We start from the raw sequence: 22832 nt of genomic DNA, 5'->3' as shown, positions 1-22832 counted from the left end.
TTTCCATTTTGCAGGTCACTATTCTAAGCACAATAAAGACTTGGTGAATTAAATCCTTGAACTTCCATTTAGGAAAAGAGCCTGTTTCTCTTATGTTGCTAAGCTAAACCTCATTTTCCAGTCTCAGATGAACAGACGTTAAGAAGAAAGCCAACAATTTTAGAGACCTATTTTTTTCCATTATCATTTGTTAAATCTGAGTTCCAAAACTTGCTAAGGCAAGAGTAAGCTAAACAACGTTTCAAAAACCACTTAGGAAATAGGCAATTAAACAAAAATTTAAAGTACCACCCTGAGAGGTAAAAAGAGTAAAAACGAAAATTGACAGTTTTGGTATTTTCCACGGAGTATAAATTTATTACTACTGCTACTATCACAGTGATTCTTTGGTATAACATGGTCTAGGGATATTCTATAAGCCTATAAAAAGAAACTTAGTTCTTTTGATATAATGGCAGAAACACGGTGCACTTTGGTAGCAAGAAAATCTTTATTTGTTTTTTGAGATGGAGTTTCGCTCTTCTTGCCCAGGCTGGAGTGCAATGGCACGATCTCAGCTCACTGCAACCTCCGCCTCCCGGGTTCAAGCAATTCTCCAATGTCAAGGAAATCTTAGAAAGTTTCAAGGTAAATTTGGTCTTTCACAAGCTTGATGAACAAAGAGAAGCAACCCTCGAGTAACACTTGCGCTATACTTGACGAAATGGCACTCAGTTCTTCAATAAAACAACTCATCATTCCGTTGTAAATAACCATTAAAAAGAGAAATATTGAATTCTATGCAAAAAAGGATTAGAAGGAAAAATATCTTCAAAGTGTGCATAAGTATGTTCTGCTATGACTGAAAGTCTCATGAGACATACACAGTAAAGATACTTTATTTTTACTTTTTTGTGTAACTCTCATCAGGGCCAAACCTATCTTATTCAGCAAAAAATCCCTGTTATCAACCTGCCAAAAATAAGATTCAATAAAATATCTGCAGCTGGGTGCAGTGGCTCCCACCTGTAATCCTAGCACTTTGGGAGGCAGAGGTGGGCGGATCACAAGGTCAGGAGATCAAGACCATGCTGGCTAACAGAGTGAAACCCTGTCTCTACAAAAATAAATAAAAAAAAAAAACTAGCTGGGCGTGGTGGCATGCGCCTGTAGTCCCAGCTACTCAGGAGGCTGAAGCAGGAGAATGACTTGAACCTGGGAGGCGGAGGTTGCAGTGAGCCGATAACTTGCCACTGCACTCCAGCCTGGAGGACAGAGTGAGACTCTGTCTCAAAAAAAAAAAAAAAAAAAAAAAAAATCTGCTGAAACAATGAAATGCTTTCCCTTTGGTTTAAGTCTCACTACTCAGACTAACATAACAGCCTATTAACATAACAGCCCAGGATCTCTTATCACTGGTCCTGGTTTTCTCTACTACATCCTCCACACAAACATCTAAATTTTGTTTCTAAAAGCCCAGAAAAGAGCTCATTTTGCTGCTTAAAACCAGCCATAATGATGGATTAAAAAAAAAATCATTTAGGTCCTTTTGCGATACAAGTTACAGTCTACCTTTCTGTCCTAGTATTTAAATTACACTATGCTACTATTCCCAGGTCCTCAAACATGTCATTTGCTTTCTTATTGAAGAAAATCTGTAATGCTTTTCTCTTCACTCTTAACAGTAGCTGGACCCAATTTGAACAACTCCTCTTTTGAAAAAACCTTCTGCAAATTTTTGTCCCCCTCCTCACATTATTCCCCTAGAACAGAACACCAGCACTAGGTGAGAAAACAGAGGTTTCATGGGCACCTATTAATGATTATTCTGTTGAAAAAACAATGGATATTTCTTGGGAATTTAAGAATGTACCATCACGTGAGAAACTGAGGTATAAGAAACAGAAGGCTCAATGGCAGCCCACTGCATCCATTATCAAACACATCATGGAAACAGGAAGAAGTCACTTAACAATCTTGGGGAAGAAAGAAAAGCATACTAGCCTAACACAGGGAAAACCATCAAAATACCACCATTTTACCTGCCTCTCAATCTCAAAATTGTGATTCACTGCATAAGCTACATGAATACATGAAAAGGTCTTAGAATAAGCCCATTTAAAGGCATTGTTTTAAAAGTTAGTGGATTGAATATGGCTTCTTTAGGTGATATCATACATACTCTTGCCTCTGAATGCCATCTTCAGGCTGGGCACAGCAGCTTATGCCTACGATCCCAGCACTTTAGGAGGCTGAGGTGGGAGGATCACTTGAAGCCAGGAGTTTGAAACCAACCTGGGCAACATAGAGAGACCATGTCTACAAAATATTAAAAAATTAGCCAGGCACATTGGCATGCGCCTGGAGTTCCACCTATTCAGGACGCTGAGGCAGCAGGATCACTTGAACCTGAGAGATCAAGGCTACACTGAGCTACGATCATACCACTGCACTGCAGCCTGGGTGACACACTGAGACCGTGTCTCACAAAAATAAAAATAATAATAAATGGCATCTTTATAGTGATAACCCACAAACCATTTTTCTAGACTATACCTTTTCCTCTGAGCTCCATACTTTTATATCCAAGTGATTACCTGACATCTCTATTTGATGTTCCTCAGGCATCCATCTATCCTTCAGCTCAAATGGAATCCACCCAGTTGCACAGGCCAGAAACCCAGTGCCATTTCTGTCTTCCTTCTCCTCTTCATTCCCTACTCCTAAAACCCAAACCACCACCAAGTGATGTTGTTTTGACCTGTTGTCGATTTATTTCCACTGCTGCCATCCTATTCCAGGGCAACTAATTCCTGGACTCGTATATCAAATGCTTTACTGACTTTGTTACTTTTGCCAAAGAAACTTATTAGGTATAAAACAAAAATTAGAACATGTGTTTATCCTCTGTTTAAAATCTTTTAATGTTGTCCACTTTGAGTAAAATGGAAATGACTCACGACAACACAAAAGGTTTACATTATTTCGCTCTGCCTACCTTCCCAATTTCATTCCTCCCATTCTACTCTCCCATCCTCTTCCCCATTCTCCTTTCTAGCTAGCACACGGCACCATGCCCAGCTAATTTTTGTATTTTTAGTAGAGACGGGGTTTCACCATGTTGGTCAGGCTGGTCTTGAACTCCTGACCTCGTGATCTGCTCATCTCAGCCTCCCAAAGTGCTGGGATCACAGGCGTGAGCCACTGCCCCGGTCCAATTTTACTACTCTTAAAAGATTACTGAGGGCCAGGCACGGTGGCTCATGCCTGTAATCCCAGCACTTTGGGAGGCTGACATGGGTGGATCATGAGGTCAGGAGTTCAAGACCAGCCTGACCAACACAGTGAAACCCCATCTCTACTAGAAATGCAAAAATTAGCCAGGAGTGGTTGCACAGGCCTGTAATCCCAGCTACTTGGGAGGCTGAGGCAGGAGAATGGCATGAACCCGGGAGGTGGAGCTTGCAGTGAGATGAGATTGCACCACTGCACTCCAGCCTGGTCAACAGAGTGAGATGCCGTCTCAAAAACACAAAACAAAACAAAAAAATGAACAAAAAAAAAAAAGGAGAGAAAATTATTATATACTTTATAACGTTTTATAAACTATACTTTTATTAAAGTTACTATATCCTCTCAACAGAGACACAAAACAAGATTTGTGAAAATGAAACATAGTCACCTCACTATCATCCACTGCCACTTTTCCTGAGGGTGGTTTAAATGATGCAAGCATCTCTAATAAATCAAAAAGAGTAGTTAAATGAGGCTCTTGTAAAAGCAAAAGCATTGGAATGTTGTCCTTCTGAGGGGGTGGGAGGCAAGATGCTGGCAGCTGAACACCTTCCCCTTTCCGTTCTCTCCTTGGTGCACCCAAAGATACAAATACCATCTATAAAAAACAGGAAAAAAATTTATGCATATCAAGCTTTTAGTTTAATGAAACAGTAAATCTGAAGTATAGAATCACTTAAAATTTTAATATAACAAAGCAATAAGAGTTGTTTTTAAACTACATCTGTGACTATTCAACTGATGATTATAAACAGATCATTAAAACTCAAACCACGTTTTATATATGTACCTGCATATCCTTAAAACCGAGCTCATGAAGTGCTTTTTCATCATAATCTGTTGTTAACTCGTGTCCAGATGAAATCATCCTGACAGGTCCCATGAGGCCTCCTTAAAAACAGCAAAACATGGAAATGAATTTGTTTTTAAGAATTAACTTACTTGCTGATAAGAATATGTAGTTGTAGCAATTAAACACACTGTATGTTAAGTTTAAATGTAATCTAAGGTAAAGACAGAAAACTCAGTAGATTGAGGATAGTTATTTCTAGAATGCATTAAGTCCTTTTAGCTGCCTACACCTTCAACTTCATTTTCCACCATCTTCCCTACCTCACACTATGTTCAGCCAACTGGCCTCCTTGCCCTTTCTTGAAAATAACAAGTATATTACCAACTCAAGGACTAAGATTTCTCTCCAGGAATTCAAGATACTTATTTTCTCACCTCTTTCAAGTCTCTCATCCAACGGAAGCTTTTTCCTTACCGCCCAATCTAAAAGCTTCATTTCACCATTAACCCTTTACTCTCCTTTATCTTTCTTTAAAACACTTGTTAACGCCTCATATTTGTTATCTGGGAAGGGATGGGAGGGTGAGGAGAAAAAAGAGAGGGATGGAAAGGAAAAAGGAAAGAAAGAAAGAAAGAAAAAAGGAAAGGGAAAAGGAAAGGAAGAATGACAAATTCCCAGTTCCACAAGGGCAGAGGTGTTTTATTCACACATGCATGCTAGGCACTAAAATGGAGAAGACATTCAAATTAAGTATTGTATAATGTACAACTTTTTCAGGGAAAAAAATGATTAGAGCAGGAAAATTAAGCAAAATTAAATGTCTGATGAATAATTTAAACTTTAAAAATATTGCTAAATTTCATTCAATATAGAAAAACTCCACTGAACAGACACTAAATAATTACTTTCAAGAAAAATGAGTGGGGTAAGGCTATCACTTTTCATAATAACACATAACATTTTAAAATTACCTTTCCCTTCACATAAATAAAAAAGGTTTGTGGAAAAATATTTCAAACACAGAAGGAATATGTTTTTCTTCCAAGACGAGTCATATTGGCAATTTGCCTTAAGCACAATTTTTTTATAAGTAAATTGCTAATCATTGTGTAGCTAAATCTATGATTCTTTCCCTTTCTCATTATTTCTAGCCCTCGATCTTGGCCCTCAAAATGGTTTGACAAACGTTCAATCCTATTTTCTTCTAAATTTTCCTACCATTGTTAATACAGATACAACATTTTAAACATATCCTAAATATTAGAAAAAGGAGTTTTTCTTTCCCCAAACTGAACAAGTCATATATGACTAATTTTCAGTATCCATTCTGTATCATTTAACTAACAATTCCCATACCAAAATCAAATTATGGTTTAATGTTTATACAGCTAGTACGGAAGTTCAACTTTCTATTATCCTTTTGAATTTTTCTCCCAGAACTTTTTTGTTTTTTCTTTTTTCGTAAAGTGCCAATTTACTGACCTCCCAGAACTTATAATATTGCTTAGTTTATTCATACAGATAACTTCACAGTAATTTCATCAAATTTTAAACAAAAATTACATTGGAATTACTGATAGACCATTTTAAAAAATAAATTTACCTAATATCTTTACAATATTCTGTACAGAGACATGCTATTTCAATTTACTCAGCTGTTCACTTATCTCCAAAAGTTTTATTCTCACATTTTACAAAGACCTCATATTATTGTAATTTTTTTTTTTTTTTTTTTTGAGATGGAGTGTCACTCTGTCACCCAGGCTGGAGTGCAGTGGCTCAATCTCAGCTCACTGCAACCTCCGCCTCCTGGGTTCAAGCAATTCTCCAGTCTCGGCCTCCTGAATAGCTGGGACTACAGGCGTGCACCATCACACTTAACTAATTTTTGTATTTTTAGTAGAGACGGGTTTCTCCATGTTGGCCAGGCTGGTCTTGAACTCTTGACCTCCGGTGATCCGCCTGCCTCGGACCCCCAAAGTGCTGGGATTACAGCCATGAGCCATCACGGCCCAGCCAGAATATCATAACATCTTACAATTGCTATTGTATACTTGATTTAGTGTCCTATTCATCATGTTGCTCACAAATTATAACTGAATAATCTAATAGCGATACCATTTTATAGTGTATTTTACTTTATTCAAATCATTTTGTATTATACAAAACTAGAAGAAAAGTAAATGCTTATGAAGCAGCGTATTCATTAAGAAAAGCTTTGGCTACTGAATGGACAGAAATTCTGTATTAAACTTTTTTTTTTTTTTTGAGACACAGTCTCGCTCTGTTGCCCACGCTGGAGTGCAGTGGCGCAATCTCAGCTCACTGCAAGCTCCGCCTCCTGGGTTCACGCCATTCTCCTGCCTCAGCCTCCCAAGTAGCTGGGACTACAGGCGCCTGCCACCACGCCTGGCTAATTTTTTGTATTTTCAGTAGAGATGGGGTTCACCATGTTAGCCAGGATGGTCTTATCTCCTGACCTCGTGATCTGCCCGCCTCGGCCTCCCAAAGTGCTGGGATTACAGTGTGAGCCATTAATACTTTGGTAGTTTTTTGTTTTGTTTTGTTTTGAGGAGTCTCCCTCTGTCACCCAGGCTGGAGTGCAATGGCATGATCTCGGCTCACTGCAACCTCCACCTCCTGGGCTTAAGCGATTCTCATGCCTCAGCCTTCCAAGTAGCTGGGATTACAGGTGCACACCACCAGGCCCAGCTAATTTTTGTATTTTTAGTAGAGACAGGGTTTTGTCATGTTGGCCAGGCTGGTCTCGACCTCCTGACGGCAAATGATCCGCCTGCCTTGGCCTCAGAGCCTTGGGATTACAGGCATAAGCTACCGCGCCTGGCAATATTTTGGTAGATTTTTATTAAATGTCTAACTTGATGAGACAATTAAATGTAATGATTGATATTTGCAATATTAAAACACTCTCAGTCATGATTAATTGCTACTCTAATAAAGCATGCATAACTTTGTTCCAAAAGAGAACTGCAATGACCAGCAATTTATTTAGCATACTGGCCTGTATTTGATATGAGATAGGCCAATATTCTATGTGTTAATGACAAGTGTTATGGTTTGAATATATGTGTTCCCCAAATTTGTATGTCGAATCCTAATTACCAAGGTGATGATATTTGGAGGTGGGATCTTTTGGAGGTTATTAGATATCAGGCAGAGTCCTCCATCAATGGGAGTGGTGTCTCTACAAAAGAGGCTCAAAGGAGCTTGCTTGAGCCTTCTACCAAATGAAGACACAGCAATAAAGCACTATCTATGAGAAAGCTGTCACTTGACACTGAATCTGCTGGCACCTTGATCTTGGAATTCCCAGGTTCCAGACCATGAGAAATAAATTTCTTTTTTTTATAAGCTACCCCATTTATGGTAGTTTTATATAGCATGCTGGATGGACAATGACAACACATTAATGTTGACTTATGGCTGAACTGGATTTTTTAATACATTGAGCTGCTTTCTATCTTTTACTACTTTTGAGAAGATCTTTTAACATAATAACTGCTTATTCCTTATCAGTTCTAAATAGAATTTCTACCTTTTAAAAAAAATACCGTTTCAAGACAAAATGAAATCTCAAAAAACTCTTGATTTATAATTGAATACTGAAAACACACATGTAATTTTTCCCCTTTACAACTCCAATAAAATAAATTTTAAAAATTTTACAGACGTAGGATGGGTGTGGTGGCTCACGCCTGTAATCACAGCACTTTGGGAGGCCGGGGAGGGCCGATCATGAGGTCAGGAGTTCGAGACCAGCCTGGCCAATATGATGAAACCCTGTTTCTACTAAAAATACAACAATTAGCCAGGCGTGGTGGAGTGCACCTGTAGTCACAGCTACTTGGGAGGCTGAGGCAGAAAAATTGCTTGAACCCAAAGGCGGAGGTTGCACTGAGCCGAGATTACGCCACTGCACTCCAGCCTGGGCAACAGTGCGAGATTCAAGAAAAAAAAAAATTTACAGACATAAACTGACAAGGAGAAAAAAAGAAGAGATCATACCAACAAAGTTTGCAAGATGACCACAAAAAAAACTTGTGATGAACAGCAAGCCCCGAAAAAAGATAAATCCCAAAATGATTTAGCATAAGAATAAGATCAACATCTAACACTCACACACAAAAAACAAAAGGAAGAAAGAAAAGAACAGTGCCTCAGAAATCAGCAACACCTTAACCAACAGCACAAAAACATTATAGGCTCAGAAATTAAAAGGTTAAGGAGAGAAGAAAAAGAGAAAAACATGAAGCACTATATAATTGCTAACCTTTTGTAAGTTTGATAGAAGTTATAATCTCACAGATCTAAGAAGGTAAACTAAACCCAGATCTCCAACAGAAAGAAAGGCACACTCATAATCAAAATGCTGAAAATCATTGTTAAAGAAAAATCTTTATATCTTTTTTTTTTCCCCATGGTTGGCTGTAAAGGACAAAAGATAAGGAAAACCACCAATTCAGGTCACAAACTTTGCAAGCCAAATAATAACAGAACAACAATTTTAAAGTTCTAAACAGAAGTGTCTGTTCATATCCTTTGCCCACTTTTTGATGGGGTTGTTTTTTTCTTGTAAATTTGAGTTCTTTGTAGATTCTGGATATTAGCCCTTTGTCAGATGAGCAGATTGCAAAAATTTTCTCCCATTCTGTAGGTTGCCTGTTCACTCTGATGGTAGTTTCTTTTGCTGTGCAGAAGCTCTTTAAATAGATCCCATTTGTCTATTTTGGCTTTTGTTGCCATTGCTTTTGGTGTTTTAGACATGAAGTCCTTGCCCATGCCTATGTCCTGAATGGTATTGCCTAGGTTTTCTTCTAGGGTTTTTATGGTTTTAGGTCTTAAGTCTTTAATCCATCTTGAATTGATTTTTGTATAAGGTGTAAGGAAGGGATCCAGTTTCAGCTTTCTACATATGGCTAGCCAGTTTTCCCAGCATCATTTATTAGATAGGGAATCTTTTCCCCATTGCTTGTTTTTGTCAGGTTTGTCAAAAAACAGATGGTTGTAGATGTGTGGTATTATTTCTGAGGGTTCTGTTCTGTTCCATTGGTCCATATCTCTGTTTTGGTACCAGTACCATGCTGTTTTGGTTACTATAGCCTTGTAGTATAGTTTGAAGTCAGGTAGCATGATGCCTCCAGCTTTGTTCTTTTGGCTTAGGATTGTCTTGGCAATGCGGGCCCTTTTTTGGTTTCATATGAACTTTAAAGTAGTCCAATTCTGTGAAGAAAGTCATTGGTAGCTTGAGGGGATGGCACTGCATCTATAAATTACCTTGGTCAGTATGGCCAGACACATCTCAAAAGAAGACATTTATGCAGCTAACAGACACATGAAAAAATGCTCATCATCACTGGCCATCAGAGAAATGCAAATCAAAACCACAATGAGATACCATCTCACACCAGTTAGAATGGTGATCATTAAAAAGTCAGGAAACAACAGGTGCCGGAGAGGATGTGGAGAAATAGGAACACTATTATTACACAGCTGGTGGGACTGTAAACTAGTTCAACCATTGTGGAATTCAGTGTGGTGATTCCTCAGGGATCTAGAACTAGAAATACCATTTGACCCAGCCATCCCATTACTAGGTATATACCCAAAGGATTATAAATCATGCTGCTATAAAGACACATGCACACGTATGTTTATTGCAGCACTATTCACAATAGCAAAGACTTGGAACCAACCCAAATGTCCATCAATGATAGACTGGATTAAGAAAATGTGGCACATATACACCATGGAATACTATGCAGCCATAAAAAAGGATGAGTTCATGTCCTTTGTAGGGACATGGATGAAGCTGGAAACCATCATTCTCAGCAAACTATCGCAAGGACAAAAATCCAAACACCGCATGTCCTCACTCATAGGTGGGAACTGAACAATGAGAACACTTGGACACAAGAAGGGGAACATCACATACTGGGGCCTGTCATGGTGTGGGGGGAGGGGGGAGGGATAGCATTAGGAGATATACCTAATGTAAATGACAAGTTAATGGGTGCAGGACACCAACGTGGTACGTGTATACATTTGTAACAAACCTGCGCGTTGTGCACATGTACCCTAGGACTTAAAGTATAATTTTAAAAAAAAAGAGTTTATAAGACTTGGACGTTAATAAGGACTCAATCTCATGATTTCCTTTTTAATAAGAGTTTGTAAGACTTGGATGTTAATTAAAAAAAAAATAAAGTTCTGAAAGAGGATAAAAAACCTCATGACCTAGAATTTGATGTCCAGTGAAAATATCCATCAACAATGAAGGCAAAATAAACATTTTTAGAAAAACTTTTTTCTAGACAAAAAAAGCTTGAGAAAATTTGTCACCAGAAGACCTAGAGTACAAAGCTTTAAAGGAAGTTTATTAGAAAGAAGGGTCTGAAAAGGCCGGGTACAGTGGGTCACCCCTGTAATCCAAGGACTTTGGACGGCCAAGGTGGGGAGGATCGCTTGAGCCCAGGAGTTAAAAAACCAGCCTGGACAACATGGCAAAACCCTGTCTCTACAAAAAATACAAAAATCAGCTGGGCATGATGGCCGGCACCTGTAGTCCCAGCTACTCCGGAGACTCAGGTGGCAGGATCACCTGAGAACGGGAGGTTAAGGCTGTGGTGAACTGTGATTATGCCACTTCACTCTAGCCTGGGTGACAGAGTGAGACCCTGTCTCAAAAAAATAAATAAATAAAGACAAAGTAACAGAAAGAAAGGGGGAAAAGAAACAAAATAGAAACTCAGATCTGTGCACAGGAATGAAAAGTGTCAGAAGTGCTAAATATGTGCTAAAAGAGAAAATGAAAACTAAAATGTAGACACCAACAGAATGAACAAAAAAAGCAAAATTCAACAATTAAGAAAAATGTTAATCTCAAAAAGATATTTCAACTTTAAAAATAGGCATATTTTTTCAGAGAAAAAAGAGCTCTTAGATATTAAAAGCATGACAGTAGAAACGAAAAACTCAGTAGAAAGACTGCAAAATAACGTTGAGAACATCTGTCAGGAACTTGAGTTAAAACTTAAAAAGAAAAAAGAAACATAGAAAAGATAAATTAGGAAGAGTCTTACAGGCAAAACATCTAGATAATGGATATGTTCCATAAGGAGAGAAAATGATAAAATACAAGAAATCTATGAACCATTTCAAGAAAATTTCTCCAGACTGAAAAATATATGTGCCAAACTGAAAGGGTCCAGTGCTAAATACCTAAACATGTAAATACTGAAGCACCCATCACAATCATTGAAAAAAGACCTATACTCAGGCCCAGAACACTAAGAAAAAAGTGAAGACTGATTAATGTCTGTAAGAAAAAATACTACATGTTGGCTGGGCATGGTGGCTCATGTCTGTAATACCAGCACTTTGGGAGGCCTAAGTGGGCAGAAAGCTTGAGCTCAAGAGTTTGAGATGAGCCTAGGCAACATGGTGAAACCCTGTCTCTACTAAAAATACAAAAAATTACCCAGGGATGGTGGCACCCACCTGTAGCCCCAGCTACTCAGGAGGCTGAGGTGGGAGAATCACTTGAACATGGACGTTGCAGTAAGCCAAGATCCTGCCACTGCACTCCAGCCTGGGTGACAGAGGGAGACTATCTCAAAAACAACAACAACAACAAAAGATACACTGTATGTAAAAAGTATCAGAATTCAGAATTCAACAGCAATGATGAAAGCAAGAAACAATGGAAAAGTACCTCTAAAATTTTGCAACAAAATTATTTCCAACTTAGAATTCTTTACCCAGCTAATTTATCATTTGGGTATGAAAACATGAGATACATGTTTAATGATGCAAGGAATAAAAAACATTACTCTGTCAATTTTCTCACATGAAACCACTGAATAGAACACTCCCTGTACTCCAGAAACACACACACAAAGACAACCACTAACGAGAAAGGTATGGATCATGGAAACAGAATATCCAACACAGGAGAGAAGAGAATTACCAGAAGGATGATAAAAGATATCACACAATCACTGCTGTGCACCAAATTTGGAGGACAATTAGTAAGATCAGTGTGACTCTGGAAAAATGCATTGAGGGTTATCATGACCAAGACCCCTGCTGCCACTGTACTATCTTCTCTATGTTACAAAAGAATGGACAACGAATCTGGCCCAGATTCTTTTTGTACTTGGATTGTCTTTACCAAGTGCTAGTGAGATTCCTGCTCTCACCTCCATGTCCTACTGCTTGAATCAGTAGAGGACATTCATTTCATCCTAAAGAAGAAATTCTGCTTTGATCTACTCCTGAGAGTTATGGTAGATCATGAAGAGCTTAGAAAAAGAAAATACAAATTCTATGAAGATATTTCTGTTGGATATTCCAGTATTTTTATCAACATTTTAGCAATAGGATGTGTCTTAACTGCACTGAGACATATACTTGAGAACCTTCCCACTGATATCCCCAAATTAGGCTGTATACATCTGTAGGGAAGGTTTATAACTTGTCATCTTCTGCAATCCTTTATCTAATAGTAGCCACATGTCCCTTTTTCTTTATCCACTAGGTTTGTGGTTGCCAAACTGTTTCACAAAACTAAATAAAAACATACATGGAGGTAAGACTATAAAGAACACTAAAAAAACAAATTCAAAAATCAAGACAGTGTTAAGGAGAAGTGGAAATGATGTTATTGGGTAGGACACAATACTAGCTTCTACTAGTGTTCTAGTTCTTAATCTGGATGGTAGGTACGTGGATTTTCACTTTATTATTTTCATACACTCTATGCACAACATATTTCAACCTAACCAAAGCAGATACATTTGGATCCAGAAATTCCATAATGAGGTATTTATCCAACATACATGAAATAATGTAGAGACAAAGATATTCTCTGTCACATTGTTTGTAATAGCAAAATAATGAAAACAATCTAAATGTCCATTAATAGAGAACAAGAAAAATGAATCAAGTTATTACTATATAGTGAACTATGCAGATCTCAAAAAGAATGAGGTAACTTTCTACATGAACTAACATGAAATGTTTTCTAAGATAATGATATGCCCTACAAGCAAACAGAACAGTAAAAATAGAATTCTACCATTTGTGCTTTAAATATATATATACATATACATATATATAGCACATATATATGTATATATATTCTTACATTATATCTTGGTATCTCTGGAAAGAGATAAGAAACATATATATTAAATATCAGATATATACCTATAAAAGATATCAGAAATATATATATATATACACATATATATATTAGGCCTACGTGAAAAATTTCTTAAGATACTTTTGGTAGGCAAGGAGAGATGCACAGGTGAGACATGAAGGTGTGTTTTTTTATATACTCAGAAAAAATGGAAATGTAATACATGAAAAAAACTATTGGGTTAAAGTGGATGAGTAGTATATGGAAATTTAAATTTATCAAAAATTCCCAAATTGCTTATGAAATAAATTTCAAGAAGTTTTTTATGGTCACATCGAAAGTCTAAAATAGAATTTTTTGAGAAACAAATGAAGAATTTTTTGCAAACAGCATCTGAAGCAACTCTCAGCATCTTCTTACCTAAGAATCAATGGTACTAAAGGGAGGGGAGGGTGAAGGAAGCCATCAACATGGATGGTGGACCTTCAAAGTAAAGGTTCAAAGTTGCTGCTATGGTTTGAATTTTTTTGTTCTCTCTGAAAATTCATGTTGAACATTAATCTCCAATGCAACAGGTTTTAGACGTGGGGTCTTTGGAGAGGCCATGAATGAATTAATGCCATTATAAAAGGGTCTGATGGAGGGAATCTGTTCATTTTTTACCCTTCCACCCTCTGCCTGTGAGGAGGCAGCATTCGAGGTGCCACTTTGAAAGCAGAGAGGAGCCCTCACCAGATGCTGGTACCCTGATCTTGGACTTCCCAAATTCTGCTCTTTACCTAGTCTGTAGTATTGTTACAGCAACACAAGACAAACCAAGACAGTTGCTATATGATATAACCAAGAAAGAAAAGAAAAGGAGAAGAAAAGGAAAGGAGAAAAGAGAAAGAAAAAGAAAAAAAAGAGAGAGAGAAAGAGAAAAAGAAAGAGAAAGAGAAAATTTGAATTGAAAGGCTTACCAGGAAACTCTCCTTTTCGGTTGCTTTGACCAAACTCCTGAAGCTGAGCTTGTTGATTTATTTGTTCTTTCTGTAAATTTTCATACCAATGAGTTACTTCAGCCCTAAGATCTGCTACCTGGTCACTAGGATACATTTCAATAGTCATCTGAAATATGAGATGCAACCAATTTAAAAATACAAAAAGAACAGATATTTGACCTGGGAAATGTTATCAACTTCGAAATTAAAACTATGTAAGTACCTTGTCAGGAAGTCCAGCTGGCTGGCATACAACCCTTAGCGGCAGAGACTGTTTGTCACTCAGTGCTTTCAAATGACTACTAATACCAGTGCCTTCAATTTGCCACTGTCTCAGATGATATGCAAACCTAAAACATGACACAAACAACACATAGAAAGGATACCATTTTAAACCATTTTAATGTTACGCAAATTTTTATCATCTTACAGACTGGAAAAGCCCAAAAGAAGTTCTAAGTTCATTCCAATGTATTCTACAGCAACAAATTTAAGTTCAGATTCATCATACTGAATCAAACGTAACTGCATAATAACAGCTAAGAGCTCCTAACAAAATAGTCACCACAAGAAATTACTGAGGAAAAAAAAATCTCCTTAAGGCCAGTTTTTTTTTTTTTAATAAAGAGAGTAGAAATATTAATAGGAGAGATAGGAGGAATTAAAAAAAAAAAAACTAATCCAGCAAATGAAATAGCAAGCTGTGATTCCTGCATTCAGAAGGAAAAAAGATATTAAGAAAAAATTTTCAGGGACAGAAACATTCTAGTAAATATATACTAACCAGCCTAATAGAATTTGAGAGTCAATTCATGGCTGCTAAAATTATAAAGTGAATTACAAAGACTTGTATTTCAAAGGAAACAGGCACCTAGCATGATAATCACTAAACACGTGTCAATTTTCTAATTTTCAGATGTGTAAGACAGGATCCAAGGTACCTGAGTTTAAAAAAAAAAAAAAAGTCTAAAACTAATCAGCAAATTTGGAATAGAAGGATAAAAAGTGAGGGAATGAATGAACATGTCTAATTTCCACATGATCCGATGTATGAGCAAAAGAGTAACCTTAAAACAATGTTTCCTGTTACATATTCAAGACCAGAGTTTCTCCACAGTGGCACTACTGACATTTTAAGCCCAATTAATAATTTGTTGTTATCAGAAGGCAGAAGAATAGGGGTGAAGGAGGCTGTATCTCATGCTCTGATATTCAGCAGCATCTCACCAGATACCAATAACATGCTTCCTTGCTGTGATAACCAGAAGTGTCTCCAGGGATTACATACTATGTCTTGGGAAACAAAAACACTTCTGGCTGAGAACCACTGTTTAAGATTATAACTTTATCTCTTTTTAAAAAGTAAACAAATTAAGACATTATTGTTTATTCCCTTAATACACAGAACACAAAGAACAATTATATTTTCAATCTACAGATGTTAGGCAATTTTCAATTAATAATAGCACTAAGCACATCAAGAACAAAATTTTGCATGAAAAATACCTAAGTAAATTTTTTTTAAACTACTGCTTAGTTTTGTGACTCTTCAATTTTATCCATATCCTAGTTATTGTACTAGTAACAAAAAATTTTTATATAAACTATTTAACATCAACATTAACTTTTAGCATAAAACATGAACAAATAAAAAGATATCAAGGACATAACAATTTTTTTTTCACAACAGAAAAAAATTTGCACATCTGAGAAGGAATTTTTGGACTTAAATTCATTAAATTTATAAAACCACCACTGAATGCTCAAAAAACAAATACATTTTTAAAGACTTAAAATAAGCACTTATTTTAGACATTGGTAATGCTGTGCAAGGACTAAGGGTGTGAATCAACAGGACCTTGTTGGTTTGTTGAAGATCCCACAGCATAGAAAAAATTTTAGAAGTATGGGTATCATTAATAGTAACTATCTCCACGAGGAAGACAGCAATTATAGCAGACTTTCATTTTCTACATCACAGTGTAATATCTGAATTTTATAATACGTATTAATTAATTTGAATAAGTTACACCACCACATTTGCTCTTTTTAAAATTTTATTTTTTTAAGTGGTTAAAGTTATAAGGCAGTATGAAGTTTCTGTGTAAAAAAATGAGTTCCTTTCCACATTCATTAAAAACACAAGGAATTCTTTAAGCAGAATTTCCATGAATTGCAATCTTAAAGAATTTTGTAATGTCCAAATGTTTCAAATCATGGAAGCATGTTATTTATAAGGAATGTATAAAATATCTTTACTATGCAATCTTTCTTGATATTTTAAAAATGTCAATAAATATCACTTGTATCACTTCAATATCAAACTAAGATCTGAAGTTGAAAAAAGTTACTAACTTTAACAATTTTTTTCAACACAGTTCTTAGTACTTTCACATTTGCTCATAATTTTTAACAAATAGAATTTCTTAAAACTATCTACTCACCTTTCATTTCAGTCGATATATTCATAAATATTAATTTGCTTTATTTCTGTATTACACAGGTTATGTCTAAATTAATTATACAGATATTCATTAACAGAATTTTTTGGTCATGTTTCCATGGTAAATGGAAATTCAAAATTAAAATACTGTCTCCTAGTCCAGGAAGAAAAAAAAAACAGCAAATGAAACATATGACTCAACTTGATTCAACTATGAGATTATTTGATGTTCTTGGTAAGAGTTTTAGAGAAACTTTTTTTAGTAGTGGTGTTCTGCCTTTTTAATCAAAGTCAATACTTTATCTTAGAGATGGAATTCTGTCTAACAGTTGTTATTCATGCATATCTGCTCAAACTCTATTATCAAAGGTGTGCAATATTTATCAGGAACCCATATCGCCTATTCCAAGGCAAAATGGTATATATTCTTAATAAAAATTACTTATATTACTGATCCTTCACTTTGGTAAATTATGCTTTCTACTTGACCCCAACAAAAACTTTAGATTCACTTTAAGAATATTTCTGGATATGTCAGGAATAAAAATGAAATTCATTCTAACAGTGTGATATTTTAAAAATTACCTTCTCCTAAACGCTTCCAGATGTGTCTTCAGCATAAGGAGTCCTCTTTCTATAACCATGAGACTTGAGTGTGATTCCTGTTCAAGACTGCTAGAAGCTATCATAAGACTCTCCATGCACTTACTAATAAATTCTTGCTCCTTCTCCAAACCTGTTTTACCTGAAAGCCAAATGTTTAGACACATATATTAGCCTTATATTCTTGTTTAGCTGTATCAAAGAAAAATTTTAGTTTCACAAAACACCCTCACATAGAAATTACCTATCAGACAACATTTCAAATCACTTACCATTAATATAATAGGAGTTAATATACTGGATAGCTGCTCGACTGACATCACCAGATTGTGCTCTTAAAGCAATGCCCCAAAATTGGTCCATACCACACAGCTAAGAAAGAAAAATATGGTATCTCTAAATTTTGTTTGTCAAACTATGTAACTCATAAGACTGAAGTATCAAAAGTAAAAATCATAGGCAACTCCTATTATTCAGCTATTAAATAATAAAAATGATTTAAAAATTTCCTCAATTGATGAAATACACCTGTACTAGTTCTAAAAAATATTTATACAGCAGCTAACAATACATACATGTTTAACTCACAAGTTGTGACTACATAGTAGGAAAATTCTAGTCCTGAAAAACATACTATAAAGGAATAAAACCAACAATACAATAACGAGCACAATGCTTCAATGAATCCATCCAACCTAAACTGATAAAACCACTGCTTTCTTGTATTCACAGAAAATTAACAAGATATGCTAACTCAAGTTCTCACTCAATTTTTTTTTTTTTTTTTTTTTTTTTTTTTGAGAACAGAGTCTCACTCACTTGCCCAGGCTGGAGTGCAGTGGCGCAATCTTGGCTCACTGCAACCTCTGCCTCCCAGGTTTCCAGGGATTCTCATGCCTTAGCCTCCTAAGTAGCTGGGATTACAGGCATGCGCCACAACATCTGGCTAATTTTTTTGTATTTTATTAGAGACAGGGTTTCACCATGTTGGCCAGGCTGGTCCCGAACTCCCGACCTCAGCTGATCCACCCGCCTCAGCCTCCCAAAGAGGTGGAATTACAGGTGTGAGCCACTGCGTCCAGCCTCATTCAAATTTATGATGTCAACCATGAGATGACAAAAAAAATGTTTTCACTAAAAACTACAGAAAAAGTGGGGAGTGGAAGCTTCCAAAAGTTGGGCAGAGTAAAGAAAGACTTCCTTCTAAATTGGCAGCTGAACAATTTTAGTGTTAATGTCACCTACTTTAAAAAGGTAAACTTATTTCATAATAGAGCACGACTACTTCAGTTGTCTGAAATTACCAAATTGAAAATTATCATAGAGGGCCGGGCGCAGTGGCTCACGCCTCTAATTGCAGCACTTTGGGAGGCTGAGGCAGGCAGACTGCCTGAGCTCAGGAGTTTGAGACCAGCCTGGCCAACACGGTGAAACCCTGTCTCTACTTTAAAAAAAAAAAAAAAAAATTAGCCAGGCAGGCATGCGCCTGTAATCCCAGCTACTCGGGAGGTTGAAGCAAGAGAATTGGTTGAACCTGGGAGGCGGAGGTTGCAGCGAGCCAAGATTGTACCACTGCACTCCAGCAGTTATCAGAGTGATACTGAAGCAAGGGTTAGGACTGAAAAAACTGAAAAAACCTATTCAGACAAGAAAAGAAGGCAGTAGGAAAATAAAATAAAGCATTTTAGATACAATTAAAATTATTCTGGCCAGCCGTGGTGGCTCGTACCTATAATCCCAGCACTTTGGGAGGCCAAGGCGGGTGGAAAACTTGAGGTCAAGAGTTCGAGACTAGTCTGGCCAACATGGTGAAAACCCAACTCTACTAAAAATACAAAAATTAGCTGGGCGTGGTGGTGCATGCCTGTTGTCCCAGCTACTCAAGAGGCTGAGGCATGAGAATCGCTTGAACCCGGGAGGTGGAGGTTGCAGTGAGCTGAGACTGTGCCACTGCACTCCAGCCTGGGCGACAGAGCCAGACACCATCTCAAAAAAAATAATCATAATGGCCTGGTGCAGTGGCTCATGCCTGTAATACCAGCACTTCGGGAGGCCAAGGCGGGTGGATCACCTGACGTCAGGAGCTCGAGACCAGCCCCGCCAACATGGTGAAACCCCACCTATACTAAAAATACAACAATTAGTCAGGCATGGTGGTACACCCCTGTAATCCCAGATACTTAGGGAAGCTGAGGCATGAGAATTGCTAGAACCTGGGAGGTGGTGGTTGCAGTGAGCTGAGATCACACCACTGCACTCTGGCCTGGGTGACAGAGCCAGACTCCATCTCGAAAAATAATAATAATAAAAAATTTTTAAAATAATTTTTTCCTTTTTAAAAAAATTTCCCCAAACTTGCTAAGAGATACAAGTATTCTTTTTTCTTCAGATGGAGTCTTGCTCTGTTGCCCAGGCTGAACCAAATGGCATAAAAATCATATCTGAGACAAATCAATCTTTTATTTGAAGTAAAATATTTGGCTGTATTATCTAGGAATGTCTAGGAGACTCAAAGAACACTGACATGGCCACTTCTTTATAAATCAAGAAACATGTAATAGATTTTCATTAAGCACACCCAATGTTATCTTTCGTACTGAAAAATAAATTTGCTTCATAAAACTTTTGAAACCAGAGAACAGAATTGGGCTGAGCACATTGGCTCATGCCTGTAATCCCAGCACTTTGGGAGGCCAAGGCAGGCAGATCACTTAAGGTCAGGAGTGCAAGACCAGCCTGAGTAACATGGTAAAACCCTGTCTCTACCAAAAATACAAAAATCAGCCAGGCATGGTGGCAAATGTCTGTAATCCCAGCTACTTCGGGGGCTGAGGCTAGAGAATCTCTTGAATCTGGGAGCTGGAGGTTGCAGTGAGCTGAGATCACACCACTGCACTACAGCCTGAGCAACAACAGAGATAGACTCCATCTCAAAACAAACCCAACTGCACTGCACAGGTAGTAAATTCTATGCTTTGTAGAAAAATAATTTGGAAACCGAATTTGATAATCTAATTTGAGGAATAAAGTTGCCTAATAAAGTAAGTCTAAATCCATACCTCAGAATTTGAACAACCATCATAGGCACTGGTAGCCAATCGAGCCAAGTTACAGAGATGCTGAAACAGGTTTAAGCCAGTCATGCTAATTGTTTCAGGTTTTAGCTGGGGCATCTTTGGAAGGGTAGGGGGAAACACAAAGCTAATTTAGTGTGGTAATTCACAGATTTTATTAAATTTAAATAAACTTTACTGAAAACATTGTAGAAGGAAACAGATCAGTTTGAATTTTTAGTGATAATTTTAAAAAATAAAAATATATAATAATTTGGCTGGGCACGGTGGCTCAGTACTTTGGAAAGCCAAGGCAGGCAGATCGCTTGACTGAAATGTGTCTGATACAGGCTTCAATTTTGAAGATGTACATAGACCCAAATCAGAGGACATAAATAAAAACAACTATCATGCATTGTATACCTATACTAAACAAACTTATGAGAGGTATAGCTACAAGTACAGTTTTTGTTAAAGTCAGAGGTCGAAATATAAGATGGCAAAAGTTATATTTGTAGCTCTGTCTTGGGTCTATTAAGTGATTTAGTTTATACACACTAAAACTCATTCATATATATACTCAGTTCCAACATGGAGATAACGTCACACTTTGCAGAGAGCCTTCATAATCTCAAAAATAAGCATAAAAAAGTCTTACTGCATTATTTTCACTGAGTTTCAAAATTCAATTGGGAATAGTTCATTCAGAAAAATGTCACCTGAACTGTGGCATGTGGTAAAGAAGAACAAAAATTGGAACATCTTTACGATAATGACAACACTTCTTAATATGCCTTCCCACAATCTACACATCTGGAGAATGGCTTATCTTTGCCCAAAAGACTGACTGCAATGACAGTTATTTAAATAATGAAGAGTCACAGAAAATAGCTCTCACATTTGTGGGTGTGGGCACCACCCCTGAAAATTGGACTACAATATTACTGGTGATTTAAAAAAAAAACAAACACTAAGAAAATTAGTGCTGCCTTCAAAAGTTATTGTAATTGTTGAATTATTGTAGCTAATAGAACATTTTTATAAATATAAACTATTAATTTAGAGGTAAACAGTGTAAACAACAAAATTAGAGCACAATCTGACCAAAAATTATATTAGGACTGCTAAAATTCATTACATTTGGCTACTTAAAAAAACTGTCAAAAAAAAAAAAGGCATTACAGAATTCGTATTTCAAGAGATGAAAAAGGGAACATGGAAAAATAATAACAAACTGTGAGAAATGTAATTACCTTCTCCAGGAAAAGATGTTTGTAGGTTTCCATACCCATAGCATGTTGATCTTTACTTCGAACTTGATTTAAAAACCAATGGAGTGCATCATCATAACATTCAGAATCTTCTACTAAACAATGCCATAAGATGTCAACTTGCTCTAAACTTAACCCTAGATAAAAATTATAAATTTTATACTTTATTAACTACATACAAAAAAATTAAACTTCTCTTAGGCATGTGTATGTACAGTAAGTCCTCACTTAACACAGATAGGTTCTTGGAAATTGCAATTTTAATTGAAATGATGCATAATGAAACTAACTTTACCATATGTTAATTGACATAAAGAAGAGTTATGTTCCTACAGCATATTTATGATTAAAAAAGAATCACAGCAGCCGGGTGAAGTGGCTCCCATTTGTAATCCTAGCACTTTGGGAGACCGAGGTGGGTGGAATGCCTGAGCTTGGGAGATCCAGACCAGCCTGGCCAACATGGTGAAACGCTGCCTCTATTAAAATACAAAAAATTAGCTGGGCATGGTGGCGTGTGCCTGTAATCTCAGTTATTCAGGAGGCTGAGACAGGAGAATTGCTTGAACCTGGGAGGTGAAGGTTGCAGTGATACAAGATCGGCCACTGCACTCCAGCCTGGGCAACAGCGTGAGATTCCATCTTAAAAAAACCAAAAAAAATTCACTAAACTTTCTTATTTAGAAGTTAACACTTTGAATATTAAACACTGGAATAAATGTGAGCTATATATACATTTAAGAAAGATTAATACAAACCACTAAAATAGTTATTTATCCAGTTTTTGGCGAATCGGTGGTGGTAGATGAAATCAAGGACTAAATGGTTACAAATTAAACACTGTAAGGAGGACTTCCTACCACCAGACAGTTCAAACACAAACAATAACAAATTTAGCGGGCTCGCTTTTGTACCACATCATTTATGGCTATGCATTTCTATGAATATGATAGAGCTTACAAATTTCTATGTTACAATTTGTATTCATTCATTTGCTCATTTTCCAACTCGCTTATTCCAGTTCAGGGTTGTGGGTGGCCAAATCGTATCCCAGCATCTCAGGGACTAGTATCTCAAGAACAGGGCAGTAACTAACCTTGACCAGGAAGCCATTCCATTGCAGATTGCCCTCATACACACACCCATACTCATTCAGATTGGGATCATTTAGACATGCCAATGAATCCACAGTGCATGTCTTTGGGATGTGGGAGGAAACCAGGGTACCCAGAGAAAACCCATGCAGACATGCG

At 36.9% G+C, this 22832-nt stretch overlaps 1 protein-coding gene across 2 annotated transcripts in view; it reads right to left on the bottom strand.

The window, feature by feature from the left end:
- The window catches only part of USP34 (ubiquitin specific peptidase 34), a 283644-nt gene that overhangs the window by 109483 nt on the left and 151329 nt on the right, over window positions 1-22832 (bottom strand). For both annotated transcript variants that reach the window (XM_031008389.3, XM_063695856.1), the window contains exons 22-29: window positions 21562-21716; window positions 20315-20428; window positions 17528-17627; window positions 17238-17397; window positions 14433-14559; window positions 14189-14336; window positions 4064-4164; window positions 3662-3871 (exon numbers count right to left, since the gene is read on the bottom strand). In XM_031008389.3, the coding sequence (XP_030864249.2) occupies window positions 3662-3871; window positions 4064-4164; window positions 14189-14336; window positions 14433-14559; window positions 17238-17397; window positions 17528-17627; window positions 20315-20428; window positions 21562-21716 (1115 nt within the window). The remainder of the gene's footprint in view (window positions 1-3661; window positions 3872-4063; window positions 4165-14188; window positions 14337-14432; window positions 14560-17237; window positions 17398-17527; window positions 17628-20314; window positions 20429-21561; window positions 21717-22832) is intronic.

The sequence above is a fragment of the Gorilla gorilla genome, chromosome 12 (genome assembly GCF_029281585.2).
Source record: "Gorilla gorilla gorilla isolate KB3781 chromosome 12, NHGRI_mGorGor1-v2.1_pri, whole genome shotgun sequence".
NCBI lineage: Eukaryota > Metazoa > Chordata > Mammalia > Primates > Hominidae > Gorilla > Gorilla gorilla.
This window is presented reverse-complemented; position numbering and strand designations above follow the sequence as displayed.